The sequence below is a fragment of the Drosophila arizonae genome, chromosome 3 (genome assembly GCF_054131065.1).
Source record: "Drosophila arizonae isolate 15081-1271.41 chromosome 3, UAZ_ARI_1.0, whole genome shotgun sequence".
Taxonomy (NCBI): domain Eukaryota; kingdom Metazoa; phylum Arthropoda; class Insecta; order Diptera; family Drosophilidae; genus Drosophila; species Drosophila arizonae.
In genome coordinates this window covers 28,319,963-28,338,056 of record NC_142923.1, presented here as the reverse complement: position 1 = coordinate 28,338,056, position 18,094 = coordinate 28,319,963, and the positions used below count along the sequence as shown (strand labels likewise).

At 37.5% G+C, this 18,094-nt stretch overlaps 4 protein-coding genes across 6 annotated transcripts; 3 read left to right on the top strand and 1 right to left on the bottom strand.

Moving 5' to 3' along the window:
• Positions 1 to 1,232: 1,232 nt before the first annotated feature.
• Positions 1,233 to 2,172, top strand: LOC149269998 (uncharacterized). The gene has a single exon (XM_089464619.1). The coding sequence runs from the start codon at positions 1,452 to 1,454 to the stop codon at positions 1,956 to 1,958; it is 507 nt and encodes a 168-aa protein (XP_089320745.1). The 5' UTR covers positions 1,233 to 1,451; the 3' UTR covers positions 1,959 to 2,172.
• A 574-nt stretch (positions 2,173 to 2,746) lies between these two features.
• Positions 2,747 to 5,442, top strand: ppk10 (pickpocket 10). The gene is made up of 9 exons (XM_018003285.2): positions 2,747 to 2,778; positions 2,925 to 2,972; positions 3,034 to 3,487; positions 3,542 to 3,660; positions 3,722 to 3,876; positions 3,943 to 4,005; positions 4,073 to 4,179; positions 4,984 to 5,098; positions 5,154 to 5,442. Exons 1-9 carry the CDS (start codon positions 2,762 to 2,764, stop codon positions 5,267 to 5,269), a joined length of 1,194 nt encoding a protein of 397 aa, XP_017858774.2. The 5' UTR covers positions 2,747 to 2,761; the 3' UTR covers positions 5,270 to 5,442.
• Positions 5,443 to 6,395: 953 nt separating this feature from the next.
• LManII (Lysosomal alpha-mannosidase II) lies at positions 6,396 to 11,683 on the top strand. 2 transcript variants are annotated; one of them, XM_018003279.2, is made up of 10 exons: positions 6,396 to 6,725; positions 7,670 to 8,040; positions 8,103 to 8,308; positions 8,378 to 8,514; positions 8,897 to 9,030; positions 9,122 to 9,753; positions 9,817 to 10,037; positions 10,096 to 10,507; positions 10,565 to 11,004; positions 11,069 to 11,683. In XM_018003279.2, exons 1-10 carry the CDS (start codon positions 6,600 to 6,602, stop codon positions 11,630 to 11,632), a joined length of 3,243 nt encoding a protein of 1,080 aa, XP_017858768.1. In that variant the 5' UTR covers positions 6,396 to 6,599; the 3' UTR covers positions 11,633 to 11,683. The 2 variants fall into 2 exon arrangements, with proteins under 2 accessions (XP_017858768.1, XP_017858767.1); XM_018003278.2 differs by lacking the exon at positions 8,897 to 9,030 and adding an exon at positions 8,632 to 8,765.
• Positions 11,684 to 11,704: 21 nt separating this feature from the next.
• RluA-2 (RluA pseudouridine synthase 2) lies at positions 11,705 to 16,570 on the bottom strand. 2 transcript variants are annotated; one of them, XM_018003283.2, is made up of 10 exons: positions 16,421 to 16,570; positions 15,974 to 16,303; positions 13,603 to 13,777; positions 13,321 to 13,543; positions 13,120 to 13,207; positions 12,841 to 13,061; positions 12,446 to 12,636; positions 12,132 to 12,379; positions 11,913 to 12,068; positions 11,705 to 11,855 (listed from the first exon to the last, which is right to left on the bottom strand). In XM_018003283.2, exons 1-10 carry the CDS (start codon positions 16,547 to 16,549, stop codon positions 11,763 to 11,765), a joined length of 1,854 nt encoding a protein of 617 aa, XP_017858772.2. In that variant the 5' UTR covers positions 16,550 to 16,570; the 3' UTR covers positions 11,705 to 11,762. The 2 variants fall into 2 exon arrangements, with proteins under 2 accessions (XP_017858772.2, XP_089320739.1); XM_089464613.1 differs by having other exon boundaries at positions 15,974 to 16,339; positions 16,421 to 16,544.
• Positions 16,571 to 18,094: the final 1,524 nt, after the last annotated feature.

The following is an 18,094-nucleotide window of genomic DNA, read 5'->3' as shown; positions in this document are numbered from 1 at the left end:
TCTTTTTCTTATTTTCTTAGATTTATCCATATTTTGCATACATCTGTATATATTGTATGTACTTGACAGGGTTTTAGATTATATTGGGTTTGTGCAATGCCCGTTTGCTATCCTCCTACCTGTCCTTAGCAATTTTAACCCATATTCTGAAATTAAGTTTTTATACCCTGAACCCATTTTCAATGGGAAATCAGGGTATAATGGTTTTGTGAAAAAGTATGTAACGGGCAGAAGGAATCATCTTAAACCCCATAAAGTATATATATTCTTGATTAGCATGGCGAGCTGAATCGATATAGCCCTGCCCGTCTGTCCCCCCGTCCGTCCGTCTGAGTACGTCGATCTCATAAGTTATAAGAGCTAGAGAACTGAAATTTGGCATGCATACTCGAGTATACCATACGCAGTATAAGTTTTTCTTTTTTTCGATAACTCATTCGATAACTTTTTTATCGAGAATAATCGAAAAATCGACACATTTTTTTTCAGCCTAATTTTAACACTTTTAGACCTGGCGTTGTATATAAAGTTAATGGATACAAAGACATTGTAATTTACAGATTTTGGATGACAAGACCCCCTCGCCCACTATTTGTAAGAAACGCATTTCAAGTACAAGAGACTTGTACTTTGGAATAAAATCTTTCATAAAGATCTGATCATCTTTCTTAAATTTGATATATAACTGGAGACCCCAAGATAAACAATATAATGTATTTATAATCCAAGCCCATTGAGTGGGACTATGTGGGTAATTATATATCTTTAACGGCGCTAGAGCTAATTTAACAAATTAAGCATCCTATATTTTTACTGACTGAAAATTAAAGGTCCATATACATTAAGGGCGTGGAAAATTTTTAAAGCTAATGCTTCCAGCATTGACATTAGCATTTGAAGTACATATAAAATATAGAATATAGTAAAATATACAATTTGCGCTATATATATAATTTGACAGAACTGTTTTTGGACTGTATTATATAGTCGATCCTGCCCTACTGCAAAATTCTTACCTACCTGAGATTTAGAGCTTTTATCACCTCCAACTGCTCTCGATATATAAAAAATCTATGAATTCCCGCTAAAAATTTTGAATTATCACCGTTTCCTTATCTATTATAAGCACTAATGTATAAACCAACCGCAATAAGTGCAAATATATATAAGAGAACCATTCCATTTGGTGTTATATACGATTATATATTTTACTGAAATCATCTTCTATGACATTTATGTTAATAGTGAGAGAGTAAAGCTCGATTTGTCACGCCGCCAATGGGCAACTTTAAAAAGAGTCGATATTCTATTAACAAGCAAGCGAACATCGTTCAAAACAAATATACTGTTTATACTTCAAATATTTAGTCATTATTCGGTTGACGAATGAACTATATCTGTACGTCTTCCGCAGACTTTTACTTCACGCAATTTCTAAATTTGAGCTAAGCATGCAGAATTTTTGCAAATACAACGAAAAAAGCAAACGTTGTGCTAACTGGTTCAGTAAGGTTTGCGCAGACTGTCGGTCTCAATTCCAAAAAAACAGTGTTGGCAAACGTTTACAGAGTGAAAACGTGCATTCGAATGCTGAGCTAATAAGTGCTGATGAGTGCTACAAGTCTATAAAACGCAGTGCCGAGAATATAACTAGGGATGGCATCCATATTGAAGATATGTGGTGGAAGGTGCCGTTTATACTATTGATATTCGGCTGCATTCTATTGTTATCTATAGGCTTCTGCCTGCTCTCCCAGAAGGCTGTGTGTATAATACAGGAGCGTGTGGATCAAACTGATATTGATATCTGTGACAAAAAAAAATATTATGAAGCAGAGAAGAGAAGATCCAAGCCGGCATGCATTCAACCTTCTGATACTCAAATCAGCATTTCCAAATCTTCCTGTTCCCTAAAGTATCCAAAACCAAGCCGGAGCCATTATGAATGCTCAAACTGAAAAGCTCTTTACCATCTTCTTTTACTACCATGATGTTATTCATATAATTATCATGTTCAAGAACTCCATTAGACATGAAATGGATTTCTGATGTTTCCATTAAAACATTTCACGCAATCACGCAATCGAATCCGCAGACAAACAGTCTTGTGCCAACTAAAAAATACCTCTTGAACAAATAAAAACACTTTATAGTGGTTTAATATATAAGATATAGTGAATTAAATTTTTTTTTTTTAACCAATCGAAATAGTAAGGATAAGTATTATAGTAAGTATAAATATGAGCATGAGAATGATAAAATATAATTAGAATACAAAAATACATCCCTGTTTGTAGCTTATATCTTCTCGTTAAGAGCTATTTACTATTTTTATTTTAAAACTGGACACCCTGTTTGTAGTTTTGGTTACTTTCTGAATACCAATATTCAATTCCTGCTTGACGTGTCTGAATCGCACTTCGGTTAAATTATTGCCTTTCTTTTTGAGTGCTAGTAAAATAGTAAAAATTATTTCACAATGATATTAAGTTTTATAAAACTTTACTTTGATACTTGTTGTATCCATGGCTTTCGATATTTAGTGAAAAGCGTGTTAATCCTGCTGGAAAGGTAGATACTGGTGCACGCACAATACTATATGCAAAAACTAATGTATAATCTCCATAGGATATTTTGGCTTCTACTGCTGATTGTATCAGTATATTTTTGCGTTATCTCTTGCATATCCTCTGTGGAGCGCTTTCATACGAAAAGCACGCACATTGGCTTGGAGCGGAACTCCTATTACTGGAACACCTCGATGCCGGGACTCACAATGTAATTTATCTATATTTAGCAGATGTTTTTTGTTTAATTGCCTTTCTACTATATTTAGTGGTAACGTAATTCAGTTTTACACAATAGATTTTTACATAACTATATTTTAGAACTAGCTTCAGATATAAATATTATATACATTCTAGATGCCCGATGCAGCGCTTGAATCAGTCGCTTTTTAATAATTATTGTCGGTGAGCTTGAATTGAATATTTATCAAAGATTGATTAATAATTATTTGTAATAATATTGAAGCGCTAATAAGATAAAGGGAACTGACAAAACGGAATTTTGGGATTTCCTAGAAAATTTAGCAAATTCCACGTATACAAATTTTGAGAATATACCGGATTACGATAGCATTGATCACACTCTAGATCAGCTAGGTATCAAGCCCAAGCAATATATGGAACTGATTTACAATCTGACTTTTGACGGCACCTATGAACCCATAGAGAAACTTCGCATCCGCTGTGTCGATGGCCAGCTACACCTGAAGACCCGACAGATCCTCACCGAGTTTGGTCTCTGTTATCTGTGCAGCTCATATTTGGGCGAGGAGTACAGCTCGCGCTTTTTAATCTTTGGCGAGTATCCGGAATTCAATAAGTATTTAAATAAGCACCGATTCGTTCTAGTCAAGAAAGCAACATTCTTTGACAAGGATGTCGGCTTCAACCTAATGGGATTCGATACAGACGCAATAGATGTAAGGATTCATGAAAAAAGAACTGGACTATATATCAACAAGTTCTTTTTTCAGAGCTATATACATTCAGCGTTTGAGGTCATGAAGGTGGATAATAACTTTGGCTATTCATTAGAAGGAGCTGCCTACGAGCCAGAGGTTGAGGAAATAATTGCTGAGCCGAATTTCGAGACGTTAGTAAATGATTTTCCGATTTTCTATATAATTCACATATGTACGCATTTCATTCACCAGCGAAACTTCTATCAGTCAAAGGAAATGTCGTTTCTATCACGAATCCAATCTCACGCATTATCCTTTTTATACCAAGAATATTTGCCAGCAAGAGTGTCGCATTAACTTGGCCTATAAGATATGCAAATGTATTCCTCATTTTTATCCCAATCGCAGTAAGTGAATCGAATTTCGTAGATTTGTATTGCTTGTAAGTATTAAAACTCTGTTATCTTTCTTAGTTGCCAAGCCGAAACCAGTTTGCACCTACAAAACACTGAAATCTTGCTTTCCCAGGCATGCCGGTCAGTGAAATATATATATATGTATCATAAGTATAACTTCTATAGTTTAGTTCTCATTTGTATAAAGGTTACTTTCTGAAATTTTACGAAGAAAATGGTCATCATGAGAAACCAACTGGCTGCTACTGCGAGCAAAACTGTATAGACGCTGTGATCAAGCTCAAAAGTGCCCTCGTACGTATGAAAGTGTGAAATCAGGGTATAATAGCTTTGTTAAATATATGTAGCAAAAGAAGGCGTGGCAAACACCATAAAGTTATACGGTTTATGTTCTTGATCAGGGCGATGAGCTGAGTCAATTTTGTCCTGCACGTCTTTGTATTCGTAGGTCTGTATGTTTGAACGCATCGATCTCGGAAGATATAACAGCTATAGACTTGATGTATTTTTTGTAACTTCGAGTTTGTTTCCGAAAATCAATAACTACTCTCGTTTTTATACCCTGAACCAATTGAAAATGGGAAATCAGGGTATGTTTTGTGAAAAGTATGTAATAGACAGAAGGAATCATCGCAGACCCCATAAAGTATATATATTCTTGATCAGGACGATGAGCTGAGTCGATATAGCCCTGTCCGTCCATCCGCATGAATGCCACAGATTTAGTAACTTACAGATTTTGGATACCACGTCCCCTTCGCCAACAATTTGTAAAAAAAAAGCGTATTTCAAGTACTAGTGCTTTGTAATATTCACACATTTTAATTAATTTTATATATTATTACCCTCTGAAAGTTTCATAAAGATAGTCCATCTAAAAGAAAAATTACTAAGATTTTCTCATAATATTGCGCACACTGTAGCGCAGCCCAAGCGCCGTCGCTGCTAACTGCGCACGTGTGCATGTGTATGTGTGCATAAAAGAAGTGCATAATGATTAGAATATCAGCTTGGAGGGTTCAGGGTATCTCCTAGTCGAGTAGTCTCGACTAGAGCCTTCTTACATGTTAATATTTATTTACTTTATTATTAATTTAGGCCATGCGAGGCTCTAAACAGTTGCTTGGGAGTATGGGAAGTTCCGTCTCTATGAGCACCTGGCCAAGGAATCAATTCAAGAGACAAGTCATATTTTCCTTCACAGATTTGTTAGGTATGTCTGACTGACTTACATATTTTAATATATAATATTATATATAAATTTGCAGTGTCAATAGGCGGTACTGCCGGTCTTTATCTTGGATTTAGTGTCCTGGGCTTGGTAGAATTTATATACTTTTTTACGCTGCGCTTAGTTTGGCAATTACTTGGGTATAAACTTTAAATTTATTTATTTTTTTGTAACATGCTAAGTATTTTTCGCTTTGCAATCAACCTGAAAACTAAATAAAAATAGCAACAAAAAAAAATATTTTAACAAAGTAAAACAATTTCAAAACAGTTACAAACTACACAGAAAACTTCTCATTAAAACAAATTAATTTATATGTAAGTTAAATTGATAACAGTAAACCCAGCACACGTATATCTATATATGAACAAATAAGAGCCACGCAATCACTTCTTACAGGCTTGCAAGCAGCTAATCGCATTGGCTACAAGTGAAGCGCGATTTCCCTAGAGTTTTCACAAACACAGTGAGTCCTTCAGCGTGATAAATTCACTACTATAATGAGGATTATCATTATCGAATTGGCATTTCAGCGGGTTCAGGAAGCTTCAGCAGTCTCACCAAAAACCACTCTTAATTTTCGCTTGCTTTGGCTATTGCCGTGATATAAACATAGAGCCTTGTTTATTGATTTAAAATATATATATGTAATAATGTAATGTATGCACATATGTATGTATGTAAGTATGTACTCAATCATTGTAAATATGAAGTGGCGTCGCTGTTGCTATCAGCTGGAGTACAGCTCTATTTAAATAACCTCGGATCATATAATTTATTGCATATACGAACTACTTAATATTCCACTTAAGACTGCTTGTGCTCTAAATCCAAGTCCAAGTCCAAATTGAGAGAACGATTACAAATTATTCCGCATTTCTTCAATTCTTGCAATTTACCGTGCTGTCCAAAAGAGAAATCGCGAGAGAATAAATTAATATTGATAACGGTGGGTCCCACTGTTTGCATTGCACTTAAAATAAGATTTAGTCCAGTCACGTCACAAATGTCACTCAGGTGTACTTACGTACATTTGTAGCTAACTTATTTTTTGAGCTGAGAGCATTTTGTGACGCCATTTCTGCTCGCTAGTTTGTGACAAACTACCTACCCAAGGGCAATAGTACAAACATTCTCCCAGGCTTAAATGCATCATTTTTGTGCTCTCCCATAACCATTGCATATGTGTGCGTGTATACTTTCATTGGAGAAGAACGTAAGCGACTCAGTGTTCTTTGCGTATGTGAGCACTCTCTTAGACTCTCAGTGTCGGCTTGCAATCATAAGCAGCTCAGTTTGCTTTGTGTTGGCGTTGCGGTCGGTTGGACGTTACGCGATCACTAAGCGCGAATATTGAAGATCCACTTCAATATATGTACATATAATTATTGAATTTTCTTATCGGCTTAAATATACACCAAACTCTCATTCGTACATTTCGTTATATTATCAAAATTAGTTAGCAATAGCTAATTGAATTGCAATGTTGCACAAATTCGGCGGTTGTCTTGCAATCATTTATTTAAGTAGCTTAATTGTGCATCATGTGGAGACCAGGAATATCAGAAGTGAGCCAAAATCGGATGCAGCCGCACAGTGTGGCTATACGGTAAGTCTCTGCATTTACACTTACACACTATATGTATGTATGTAAGTATGTCTGCATGCAAGGGAATTTTCCTATTGTGCATTCTTCACTGATCATCACTGTCCATTTTTCATTAGCATTAGTGTTGAAGGGCGAATAGAAGATATGTACATAGATTGATAGAAATGCATACATACACACACGTATATACATGCATTCTATTCTAATCAAGAAATTGTTACATACATATATTTTAAATTTAGTATATTGTATATTATTCGGTTATAAAAAAGAAGTAATGAAGTAAAAAAAAAAAATGCAAAATACATTCATTTGATACATTCTCCAACAGACCATAGTCAGTTCAAAATCAGCTGATGATTGAAAAATAATCAATAATAAGAAATAACAACAGAAGGCCAGCCGTAATTCAAAGTTGTGCATTTGAAACTAATTGTTAGACGGAAAATGATATTCACATATGACACACATATACTAAGTTAGACTGATGTTTTCCTTTTTAGTAGACTCTGCAAATATCTTAAGCTTAGAGCCCAAACAAAATTTAAATTAACAATAAATATTTTAATCTTAATATTCGTGTCAAATTGTTTTTAAACGTATTTCCTTTTATGTAGTCTCTTCATATATCTTAAGTTTGGAGCCCAAACAACATTTAAATTAAAAATAAATATTTTAATCTAAATATTCCTTTCAAATTGCTTTTAAAAGTATTGGGTTTATCACTAAAGCTAAGGCTAAGCTCGGGCGCTGTATATTTATATAATATAATTCCTTATCGGTGCTGAAAGTCAAGCAGTACACACATATAAACACAAACCAATCAAGTCGTTTATTTTTCAAGACATACTTACGCACACATATATATTCTTTATATTACTCATACATATATGATTTATCAGTTTTCTAGTTGAAAGTATTAATGGAACTGTTTACTTTTTCAGAGCTGCCATCCAACGAAACCGAATATGCTGAATGTGCATATTGTCGCACACACCCACGACGATGTTGGATGGCTTAAAACTGTTGATCAATACTATTACGGAAGTGAAACACTGATTCAGAAGGCCGGAGTGCAGTATATCATTGATTCCGTGGTGGAATCCCTGTTGAGAGATCCAAACAGACGATTTATTTATGTTGAATCGGCGTTTTTCTTTAAATGGTGGAAGGAACAGACGAAAGAGCAGCAGGACAAAGTGAAAATGCTAGTGAACGAGGGCAGACTGGAGTTCATAGGCGGAGCTTGGAGCATGAATGATGAGGCTACCACTCACTATCAAAGTGTAATCGATCAGTTTGCTTGGGGATTACGGTGAGGTCCATCTGTATAAATGGCATCGCTTGTCCACATAGCTAACCGAATTTACTTTGCAGGCAATTAAATGATACGTTCGGTCAATGCGGACGACCACGTATTGGATGGCAAATTGATCCATTTGGACATTCCCGTGAAATGGCTTCGATTTTTGCACAGATGGGCTTTGATGGCATGTTCTTTGGTCGACTGGACTATCAGGATAAGGACGAGCGACTAATGACCCAAAAGGCCGAAATGATTTGGCATGGATCCGAAAACTTGGGCAAGCTAAAAAAAATTACTTATTATTATTTTGTATAAACTTACTTGAAATATTTAATGTAATTCGTAGATGAGAAAGCGGATCTCTTTACTGGAGCCTTGTACAACAATTACCAAGCACCGGCGGGATTCTGCTTTGACATACTTTGCGCGGACCAACCCATCATTGACGGCAAGCACAGTCCCGACAATAATGTAAAGGAACGCGTAAGTCCGAGCCCCTTGATTTGGTCAATCACTGTACATATTGTCTGCCTTTATCATTTTATATGAAACTTGTCCTTGTGCTTTGTCCTCTCACTGATTTACCCAATACTGCATCAGGTTGATACGTTTTTGGACTATGTAAAAGCTCAAAGCAATTATTATCGCACCAACAATATCATCATAACTATGGGCGGAGATTTTACCTATCAAGCAGCTCAAGTTTATTACAAAAATCTCGACAAATTAATACGGTAAAATTATATACGTGTTGCATAGTTTTGTTAACATAAGTTTGTTTGTTAACGAAAGCCCCTCATTTTGTTTGTCCATGGGTTTTTCCTAATATGAAAATGTAATTGGAGTAAATGCTCTTTGTGTATAGATCGATACCTTCTTTGAGTTTGTCACTAAGATGGCCAAAGGTTATCGCACGCCCAACTTGCTTATAACAATGGGTGAGGATTTCCATTACCAGAATGCTGATATGTGGTATAAAAATCTGGATAAACTTATTAAGTAAGTAATGAGGGGCTTTCCTTAACCTTGAAGCTTAATTGTACCCGTACAATTATAGCCACAAACTAAAACTTTTTTAAATACCCTGCAGGTACGCCAATGAGCGACAAGCAAATGGATCAAATATAAATTTGCTGTACTCCACGCCTTCGTGTTATCTAAAGTCTCTGCATGATGCTGGCATCTCATGGCCAACAAAGAGCGATGATTTCTTTCCCTATGCATCCGATCCACATTCCTATTGGACGGGCTACTTCACCTCGCGTCCCACTCTGAAGCGTTTCGAACGTGATGGCAATCACTTCCTGCAGGCTTGCAAGCAGCTAAGCGCATTGGCTCCCAACCGCTCGGCAGAGTTTGATCCGCATTTGAATTTCATGCGAGAGACCATGGGCATAATGCAGCACCATGATGCAGTCACAGGAACGGAGAAGCAAAAGGTTGCCCTCGACTATGCCAAGCGCATGAGTGTCGCTCTGCGTGCCTGCTCGACTAACATAAGATCTGTGTTGAATCAATTGTCTATTTCATCCGATCGTGTCAGCCCACAACCAACTAAATTTGAATTCAAAACTTGTACTCTCCTTAACATAAGCAGCTGTGCCACATCCGAGCTGAACGATCGATTTGCGCTGACGCTGTACAATCCACTGGCTCATTCGACCAATGAGTACGTGAGAGTACCTGTTACTGATTACAAGTATGTTGTGATCGATCCGACAGGTACAGATACAAGTGTGAGCCTTACCAGCAAACATTCCTCATTTAATAAATATTCTTTTCTAGGTAAAAGCCTGCCAACTCAAGTGGTACCTGTGCCAAAAGCTGTGACCAACCTTCAGCACAGAAACTCGAGCGCCCAATATGAACTTATTTTCTTGGCATCCAACCTACCTGCTGTGGGATATAAGACCTATTATATCGAAAAATCTGATTCGATTCCTGTCCGTGGCAAACCTTCAGCTTCGCCAAAGAAAAAATCTAGTTATACTGTTATCGGAAACAATGTAATTAAACTTGTATGCTTTCTTGATGTTCTAATGCTAATATTTAATTTTCTTCTAGAACATTAAGCTAACATTCGATACCAATGGATTCCTCGCTTATGTCACAGCAGACGGAATGACACGCACAATTTCCCAAGAGTTTTTGTACTACATTGCTGCAACTGGAAATAATGAAGAGTTCTTAAATCGCTCATCGGGTGCATATATATTCCGGCCTGACAAAAATCAAATACGCTTCGCCACAGATGAAGTCTCTTTAGAGGTGTACAAGGGTCAGCTAGTGCAAGAGGTCCATCAGCAGTTCAACAGTTGGATAAGCCAAGTGGTTCGCGTATATAAGCAGAGCAATCATGCAGAGTTCGAGTGGTTAGTGGGTCCCATTCCTATCAAAGATAACATTGGAAAGGAAGTCATATCGCGTTTTACGTCTGACATTAAGTCTGAAGGCATTTTCTATACTGATTCAAATGGTGAGATATGGATATCATATTCTATTCTATTATACTAGTTAATTTGTTTTTCATCAGGCCGCGAAATGTTAAAACGTCGGCGCAATCATCGTGAAACGTGGAACGTTAAAATTCACGAATCTGTTGCCGGCAATTACTATCCCGTGACAACGAAAATCGCCTTGGAGGATGACACGGCTCGTATGGCTATTCTGACAGACAGAGCTCAGGGTGGTAGCTCTTTGGAGGATGGTGTCTTGGAACTGATGGTACATCGTCGGTTGCTGCACGATGATGCATTCGGTGTTGGCGAGGCCCTGAACGAAACTGAATACGGCGAGGGATTGATTGCGCGAGGCAAACACCATTTGTTTATGGGCAAATCCTTACAACGTCCCGAGGTTTCTCTAAAGGCAATCGAGCGTTTAGTGCAGCTGGAGACCTTGCTCCCCTCGTGGAAGTTTTTCAGCAATGTGTCCTATAGCTCAGATCAATGGCTGACCTCATTCGCAAACACAGTGAGTCCCAGCATGAAAAATTAATTACTATATGAGGATTATCACTATCATTACATTATTTCAGTACAATGGAATTTCAGCGGCCCTACCAAAATATGTGCACTTGCTTTCCTTGGAGCCCTGGCACGAGAAGGAGCTACTCGTCCGCTTTGAGCATATACTGGAGAAGACAGATGACACGCGCTATTCGCAATACGTTCAATTTAATATTAAGGATGTACTGAGTGCATTTAATATTGAAAATATTCGTGAAACAACGCTGGATGGAAATGCGTGGTTAGACGAACATCGGCGCATGGAGTTTGTACCCGATCCCGAGGATGAGGCATACAACAGTTATGGCACATTTAAGAAATCATCAAAGGCTGTTCATTTGCTATCAGCAGCGAAGCCAATGCTAGAAGCTCGGTACTCGAAGGAAACCCTTGAAGCTGGACAGCTAGGAGCTGAAAGCAACCGAATAAAACGCAATGCCAACTCACGACATTTTACAATACACCGAAGGCGTCCGCAGGAATCCAGCTCGGATGATTTGAAAAAATCTATGCCGTCATCGGAACGTGAAAAGTATCTCATAGAGCTTAGCCCAATGGAGATACGCACTTTTATCGTGTATTTGAAAAAATAGAAATATAGAAGATTATCTAAAGAACGCAATAAATAATCTAGAGCAAATGAATATCATATAAGAAAGCAACAATTATAGATCAGTAGAGAAGGTTCTTCAACGAGCCTGTTCATTACAATTACTGAACAATTTAACAACGCTTGTTTCTTAAACTAAGTGTAATATGATCTTGGTTGCCAGAGGCCCAGCTTGGCAGTTCGGTTTCGTATTCCCAGCCAACTCCCTGAAATTGTATAGATACCATTTAATTTGAATTGAGTGGTTTTTTAGTAAAGCCTACTTTATATTTCCACGCATGCAGGTACATAACGAGGTCCTCTGGGTTTGGATCCCGATAGTTCATTGTACACTCGATGCAATGGGGATCTTTAGTTACTTTACTAGCATCAAAATGCATGTCGGCAGGTTCATGACTAGTTTGGGTCGATATTGTAACCTAAAATAAAAGCATCACATATTTTCATCTGCAACAAATCACACAATTATTCTATAGAAATACCTTAGAGTCATGTGTTGATTTAATTAAAGTTTGATTATCGTCATTTGTATTGGGGGCAGTAACATCTTGATTTTTCGTAGTATCAGCTGCGATTTCCTTTTCAATACCCAACCAATTTTCTGCATTGTGTATAGAAATTAAGTCGCTGATCAATTGATCGTCAGATTTTCCCCCAGTGTCTCCGCCACGACCCTTTAATGGACCAAATACCTCATGATTATACAACGGATCGTTTACAATCGGATAGCCTGAAGAAACATTAGTTATTGATTATTATTAATTTAAAAAATGATGAACGCAATCACTCAGCTTACCCAAATATTGTAAATGCACTCTGATCTGATGCATTCGTCCAGTCAGCGGTTTGCACTGCACAATGCTGTAATCTCCAGCTTGGGCAATTCTCTTGAATGTTGTTTTACAATCCTTGCCCTTCTTTGAGACTTTACAGACTCCAATTTTATAGCTAACTACTTCGATAGGTTCATTACACTCGATAATACCACTAAAATTACAAATTCGGAGAATATATTTATATACAAACTATTGTAAATGACATTTCCATAATCTTAAATAGAACGATGATTATTTGATTCTCACGCACTTAATTCTCGCATTCTCGTAGTTTACATTCAATTCTGGTGACATTACAATAATTAAATAATGTTAATGTTAAAAGAAAAATGTAGGCGATTCACATAGTGCTTACTCTGGAAAGTGACCTTCCACACAGCAAACATATTCCTTTTGAACCTGTCGATTTCGTATCTGTTGCTCCATTTGACGTGCTTTTTCCGAATTGCGGCCAAATAAAAGTAAGCCGGAGGTTAACCGATCTAACCGATGTATGGTACGCAGATTCTTCAAATTGTACTCTTTGGCAAGTATAAATATCACCGTATTATGTCTGTAGCGACCACATGGATGTACCTAAATACAGAAATACATATACATATATATAAATCTATGTTCATAAGTGTTTACTTACTGGTATAGAAGCAGGTTTGTTCACTACTAAAATGTCATCGTCTATATGCACTATGGAAATTGGCTGCGCAGTAACTGGCACTTCATGTCTGTGGTATTGATGGATGAAATTGGGTTTATTCTATATACAATATATATATATATATATATATATATATATATATATATATATATATATATATATATATATTTATATATTTACCTGTGCACAGTATTGGCTAGCAAATCATTGTGCTTTAGTCTGTAGTCAACCGGCACCTTCTCGTAGTTGACTGTCAGATTGCCAGCCTCGATGCTGCGCTTGTACTCCTCTGGAGGCTGGGCGCGGAATTCCCGCGAGAATACATCCAAAATTCCTTCGCCCACCCAGCGGCCCTTTGTGAATGTGGTGAAGGTAAAAGAGTACGGGTAAACCTTTCGCAAGCCTTCAAATAAAACTATGACGCAATCCACAATCCATAAAGATGTGTAATTTAAATCTTACCATTTTCAATGTAATAAGAAGTCTCATCATATCGCTCTTCACTGAAGCCGGGACGGGTCAGTTTCAAATCCTTTGTTTCCAATTTCGGCTTCTTTGGTTCTGTGGCCTCTGTTTCATCGGAAGCCTTTCGCTTTTCGGGCAGCTGCTCCAGTGAGGCCTCAGCAATTGTGGCGAGCTTAAACGGAAATGAATGATGGTTTATATTTAACTAACGATTTTCTATTTAAAAGCGCAGCCAAAGAAGAAATGCAGGATCAAGGCGCTTGCATGACACACTAAGACGCTAGGCATGTGAGAGCGAAGCAAGAAATGGGAATAAAACTCTTTTAACGGCAGGAAAAGTAATAGAGGGTTGTAACAAACCCAAATTGTCATCATAAAACAGTGGTCTGCATTCGTATCTTAGAGGAAGGCGGACACAATCACGTTTGCAGTACCCAGGGGGGACGTTCCGCGGGCGCAGAGGACTCTGCAGGGGAAGCGAGTAAAAACTGCATTCAAAACAAAGAAGAAGCTAGAATAATAAAACTCTTCGCCGTTGAGAACACCAATACTTGCGCACATTTGACATTCTCTATTTTAATGTCGAGACACATTCCTTATTTCAATAGCACTAACACAGGGAGCAGTGCACGTAGACGTGCATACATCAGACACAAACCCACATACATCACGGAGATTACATACACATTACATACCTACACACATACACACATAGCTACAGACATGCATGCATAGGTATTGTGGAAACTTTAAATGCAAGTGACACAATAGGCGCGCATAATGGAAGACAAAAACATTTAGAGCAATTTACTTTTAAGGAGCATAGCGATACCTACTTAAAAACAAGCCATAGCAGAGGGACACAAATGCACGACTCAAGGATACCCTGTTGGGTTTGCCTTAAATGCGTTTAAATTTCAATTGCGACACCTGCAAGTGAACGACTAACAGATACTCTTTAGCTGGGCTACATTTCATTTCAAAAATCAGTTAACGATACCCGGTCGAAGGTGCACAACTGGAAGTTCCATGTCTGATGCCATAAACAACCAGCACCGTGATTCACAGGTGCACAGGGTATGAACAGGAGGCAACACTGATAATTGCGGAAGCGTCAGGTTGGCCAACTTGACAAGGAGGCGCTGCTCGTCAGAGCAAACAAGTAGGAAAAACGACACGAAGCGTCGAAAGCACCCTTCAACAAAATAGCAAAAAGGAAAAGCAAATGAGAAATAATTATACCAAATCCGCGGTTAAAATATGAAGGTAAAGCGAGAAACAGCTTAGACAACCAACCAACCATCTAGCAGGCCGGTCGAAGTACGGACAAACGAAGGTAAGCCAACTAAAATGTTTGCTGCGGTTAAGACAAAGCCAAGTGTACGGGGATTATTTAGTGGAGGTTAGCATAAGCCACATAATAAGCGGCCCTCGGCAGGTATAATGCTGTCCTGTGCCAGTGCGAAGCTACACGTGATTAATATTGATAGAGAGCGGTCTGAAATGTGCCAACCGCTTCAAAAGCCTCCCACGGCCATAAGTTATTCAAAACGGATTGATGGGCTTTGCGACCATTTTACAAATTTAAATCCGCGCTAGAATGCACATAAATATGCCAGTAGGAATGCGGAATGTCAGTGAACAATGTGTGTATAGATGAATGGACCGCCGCGTTTGAGCTTTGAAGCACATCATACAAACATAGAGATGCATTGAAATAACATCATAATAGAGACCATTACAAAAGGGCGCCGTTGTAATTAGTATTTCCTTCTCTCCACATTGACAATGACCCTCGAGCTGGCTCTGATGTTACTTGTTGCTTGTCTCTCAAGTTGTATGCTTTTACTATGGTTAACCGTCCTACCCAGCTCCACTTCAAATAAAGTGAAGTATATCATGACATAGCGGCCTAATTATGAGCTTCTTCAAAATTTAAGTTAACTTAATTTAACTTTAAAGCTGACAGGTACATGGACTTGACATTTTTAAAATCCAGATTCATAAAATAATTGCATTGGGCAGTATCCGAATTCTCCCTAAATACTGTATTTTCCTATATTGGGACTTTTCCTTAAAAAAAATAAAATAAAATCTTTATAGGGTATATCCCCAACTATAACTATATAATAATATTCAGATATCGCGATATATGGATTTTAAAACAAATAGTATTTTTTATCGCAATTTACTTTACTCAAATATATAATCTATTAAGTCAATAAAGTTAAATTTCGATCAAATTAATGGAAATGGAAGCATATATCAATTGATTGACCTATTCCAAAAATTACCGAGTTTCCAATGTTTATAACTATAATTATAAAACCGAAAGCTAACTAAAAGAAATAAACTAATTTGCGCTTACTTGGCTGCCGCAATCTTCACTCGCTTCGTAGGTCCACACACCATCGGTAGATTTGATCTCCTGAGACTTGATAGCAATAGGGGCAACAGATTCAGCGTCTGATTGAGCGGCTAATTCAGCTTCATTCGTAGAAGCAACGCCGGCAGTGTGTAAGTTGGCGCTAAACAGAAAAATGTTTTCCACATCAACAGAGGCATCGCCGTGCTGGGTTTGCACATGGCGCAGAGTCTTGGGCAATGTCATTGTTTGCCAACACAAAAATGTGTTTTTTGATTTCTTAACTTTGTGTTGTGCGTTTAACAAGCGCCTCGAAATGAACAAATTAATGCACTGAAAACAAAAACAAAACCATCAACACGTGTGCGCCTGCAAAACGAATGCATGAACTGAAGTAATGTTAGGGTATTTATGAAACACTATGTTAGACACCATGCATTGATCACTTGCCAGGCGAAATGTATTATCAGCGTAACGCAAATACTTCATGAAGTCCGTAAAATATAATTTTGCTCTTATAAAATACACAACAAACGAGCGCGACCTAACTAGTTCGATTATTTTTGTTGCACGCGCCATTTGACTAATCGAACCAGCGCAATTTGGTTCATTTGCTCATTCAGTTCAATTTGAGCACTTTGTAAACAAACAATGTATGTGGGGTATATCAATTCTGTAATTCGTTTAATTATGATAACAACGAGTCTAAAAATAACTAAAATTAATTAAAGCATAAGTAAAATACTTACATATAATAAATATCTTTCTGAGTAATAGAATTAAACTTTTTAAATATTTTGGAATATTTGAAATTTAACTTGCTGCTCTGAGTATGCATGCAAATTTTGCGAAACACACCTTATTGTAGGCATATGAACATATATCATCTTTATATAAACATACTTATTTCTATATATGTATGTATATTTATATATGAGCCCCCGCACACAATATTGTTTGTAAACACGCAGTAGAATAGCTGGGTAGGTTTTACAGTTTATATAGTTTTTTTTCGTTTGATGAGGAAGCGTGATGTCGTCATTTCTAGCTTTTTGTCCAGGCGAAAAGTCAATTTCCACTACATACATACATAAATCTAACACACAAACACACATACACTTGGAATAAAAAATGTAATCGGTGAGTGCGCACACCTACAAAATATCGTGCTGATTTAATCACTTTCTTCGTCGGCAGCAGCAAATGCCAACTTTTACTCTCATATACACGCACACCCCCACACACACACACACGCACGCATACCCCCACCCTTCTGGTTAGCCAAGACCAAGAGCCTTATGGCCAGTGGCCATTAAATGTTGCCCTAAATAAGGGGCAAGCCTTTTTTTGGTCGCCTTAGCCTGAGTTGTGGGTTTACAGAAGGATGTTGTATGTAGTTTGTTTCGTGACCGAGTGCTTTTCAAGGAGAACGTTCTTTTAACACTAGGACAGAGAGAAAAAGAGACAGAGAGCCACCAAGAGAACGAGAGGGGAACTGTTTTTTGGAGAGTGCAGGTGTGTTAAACTAGTCACGCAGTCGGACATGCAATGGTCGCGCTCCTAGTTGGGCTATTTTACTCCATATATACACGATAGTTTTATATTTTCGGCCACAATCTAGGTGGACATATACCCCGTCTCTTGTTTCGATTACATCAGAGCATCGCGAAAATTAATATTCCAAAGTTATGAGCAAAAAAAATGCCAAACGTGAATCGTTAAACGCAAAGCGTAAATCGTTTTCTTATAGTTCAAAACTGGAAAACTTGCTAAACCACAACAATGAATGGAGGTAAACAAGAAATGAGCTATATGCGCACCTTTAACCTGTTTAATCAAAAGGAATTTTAACAAAGATTTCAATGTCAACCTTAACGAAGGTCAACCCACTCTGACCCTCCGGCCAGTTCCGAAACGACAATAAAAATAATTGCAATATAATTACTATGCATGAATGTAGAGCAATATAACCCCAACTTATATCCAGAGTTGAGCTGAACTGAGTCTCGCTATATAAACAAAAAATTAAATAAAACAAGCCAAGAAGTGAGCTGGACATGCACAGCTATTTGCTCGACAAACATCGATTTGGTAAAAAATATTATAATTGAATTAAAGCAGTTA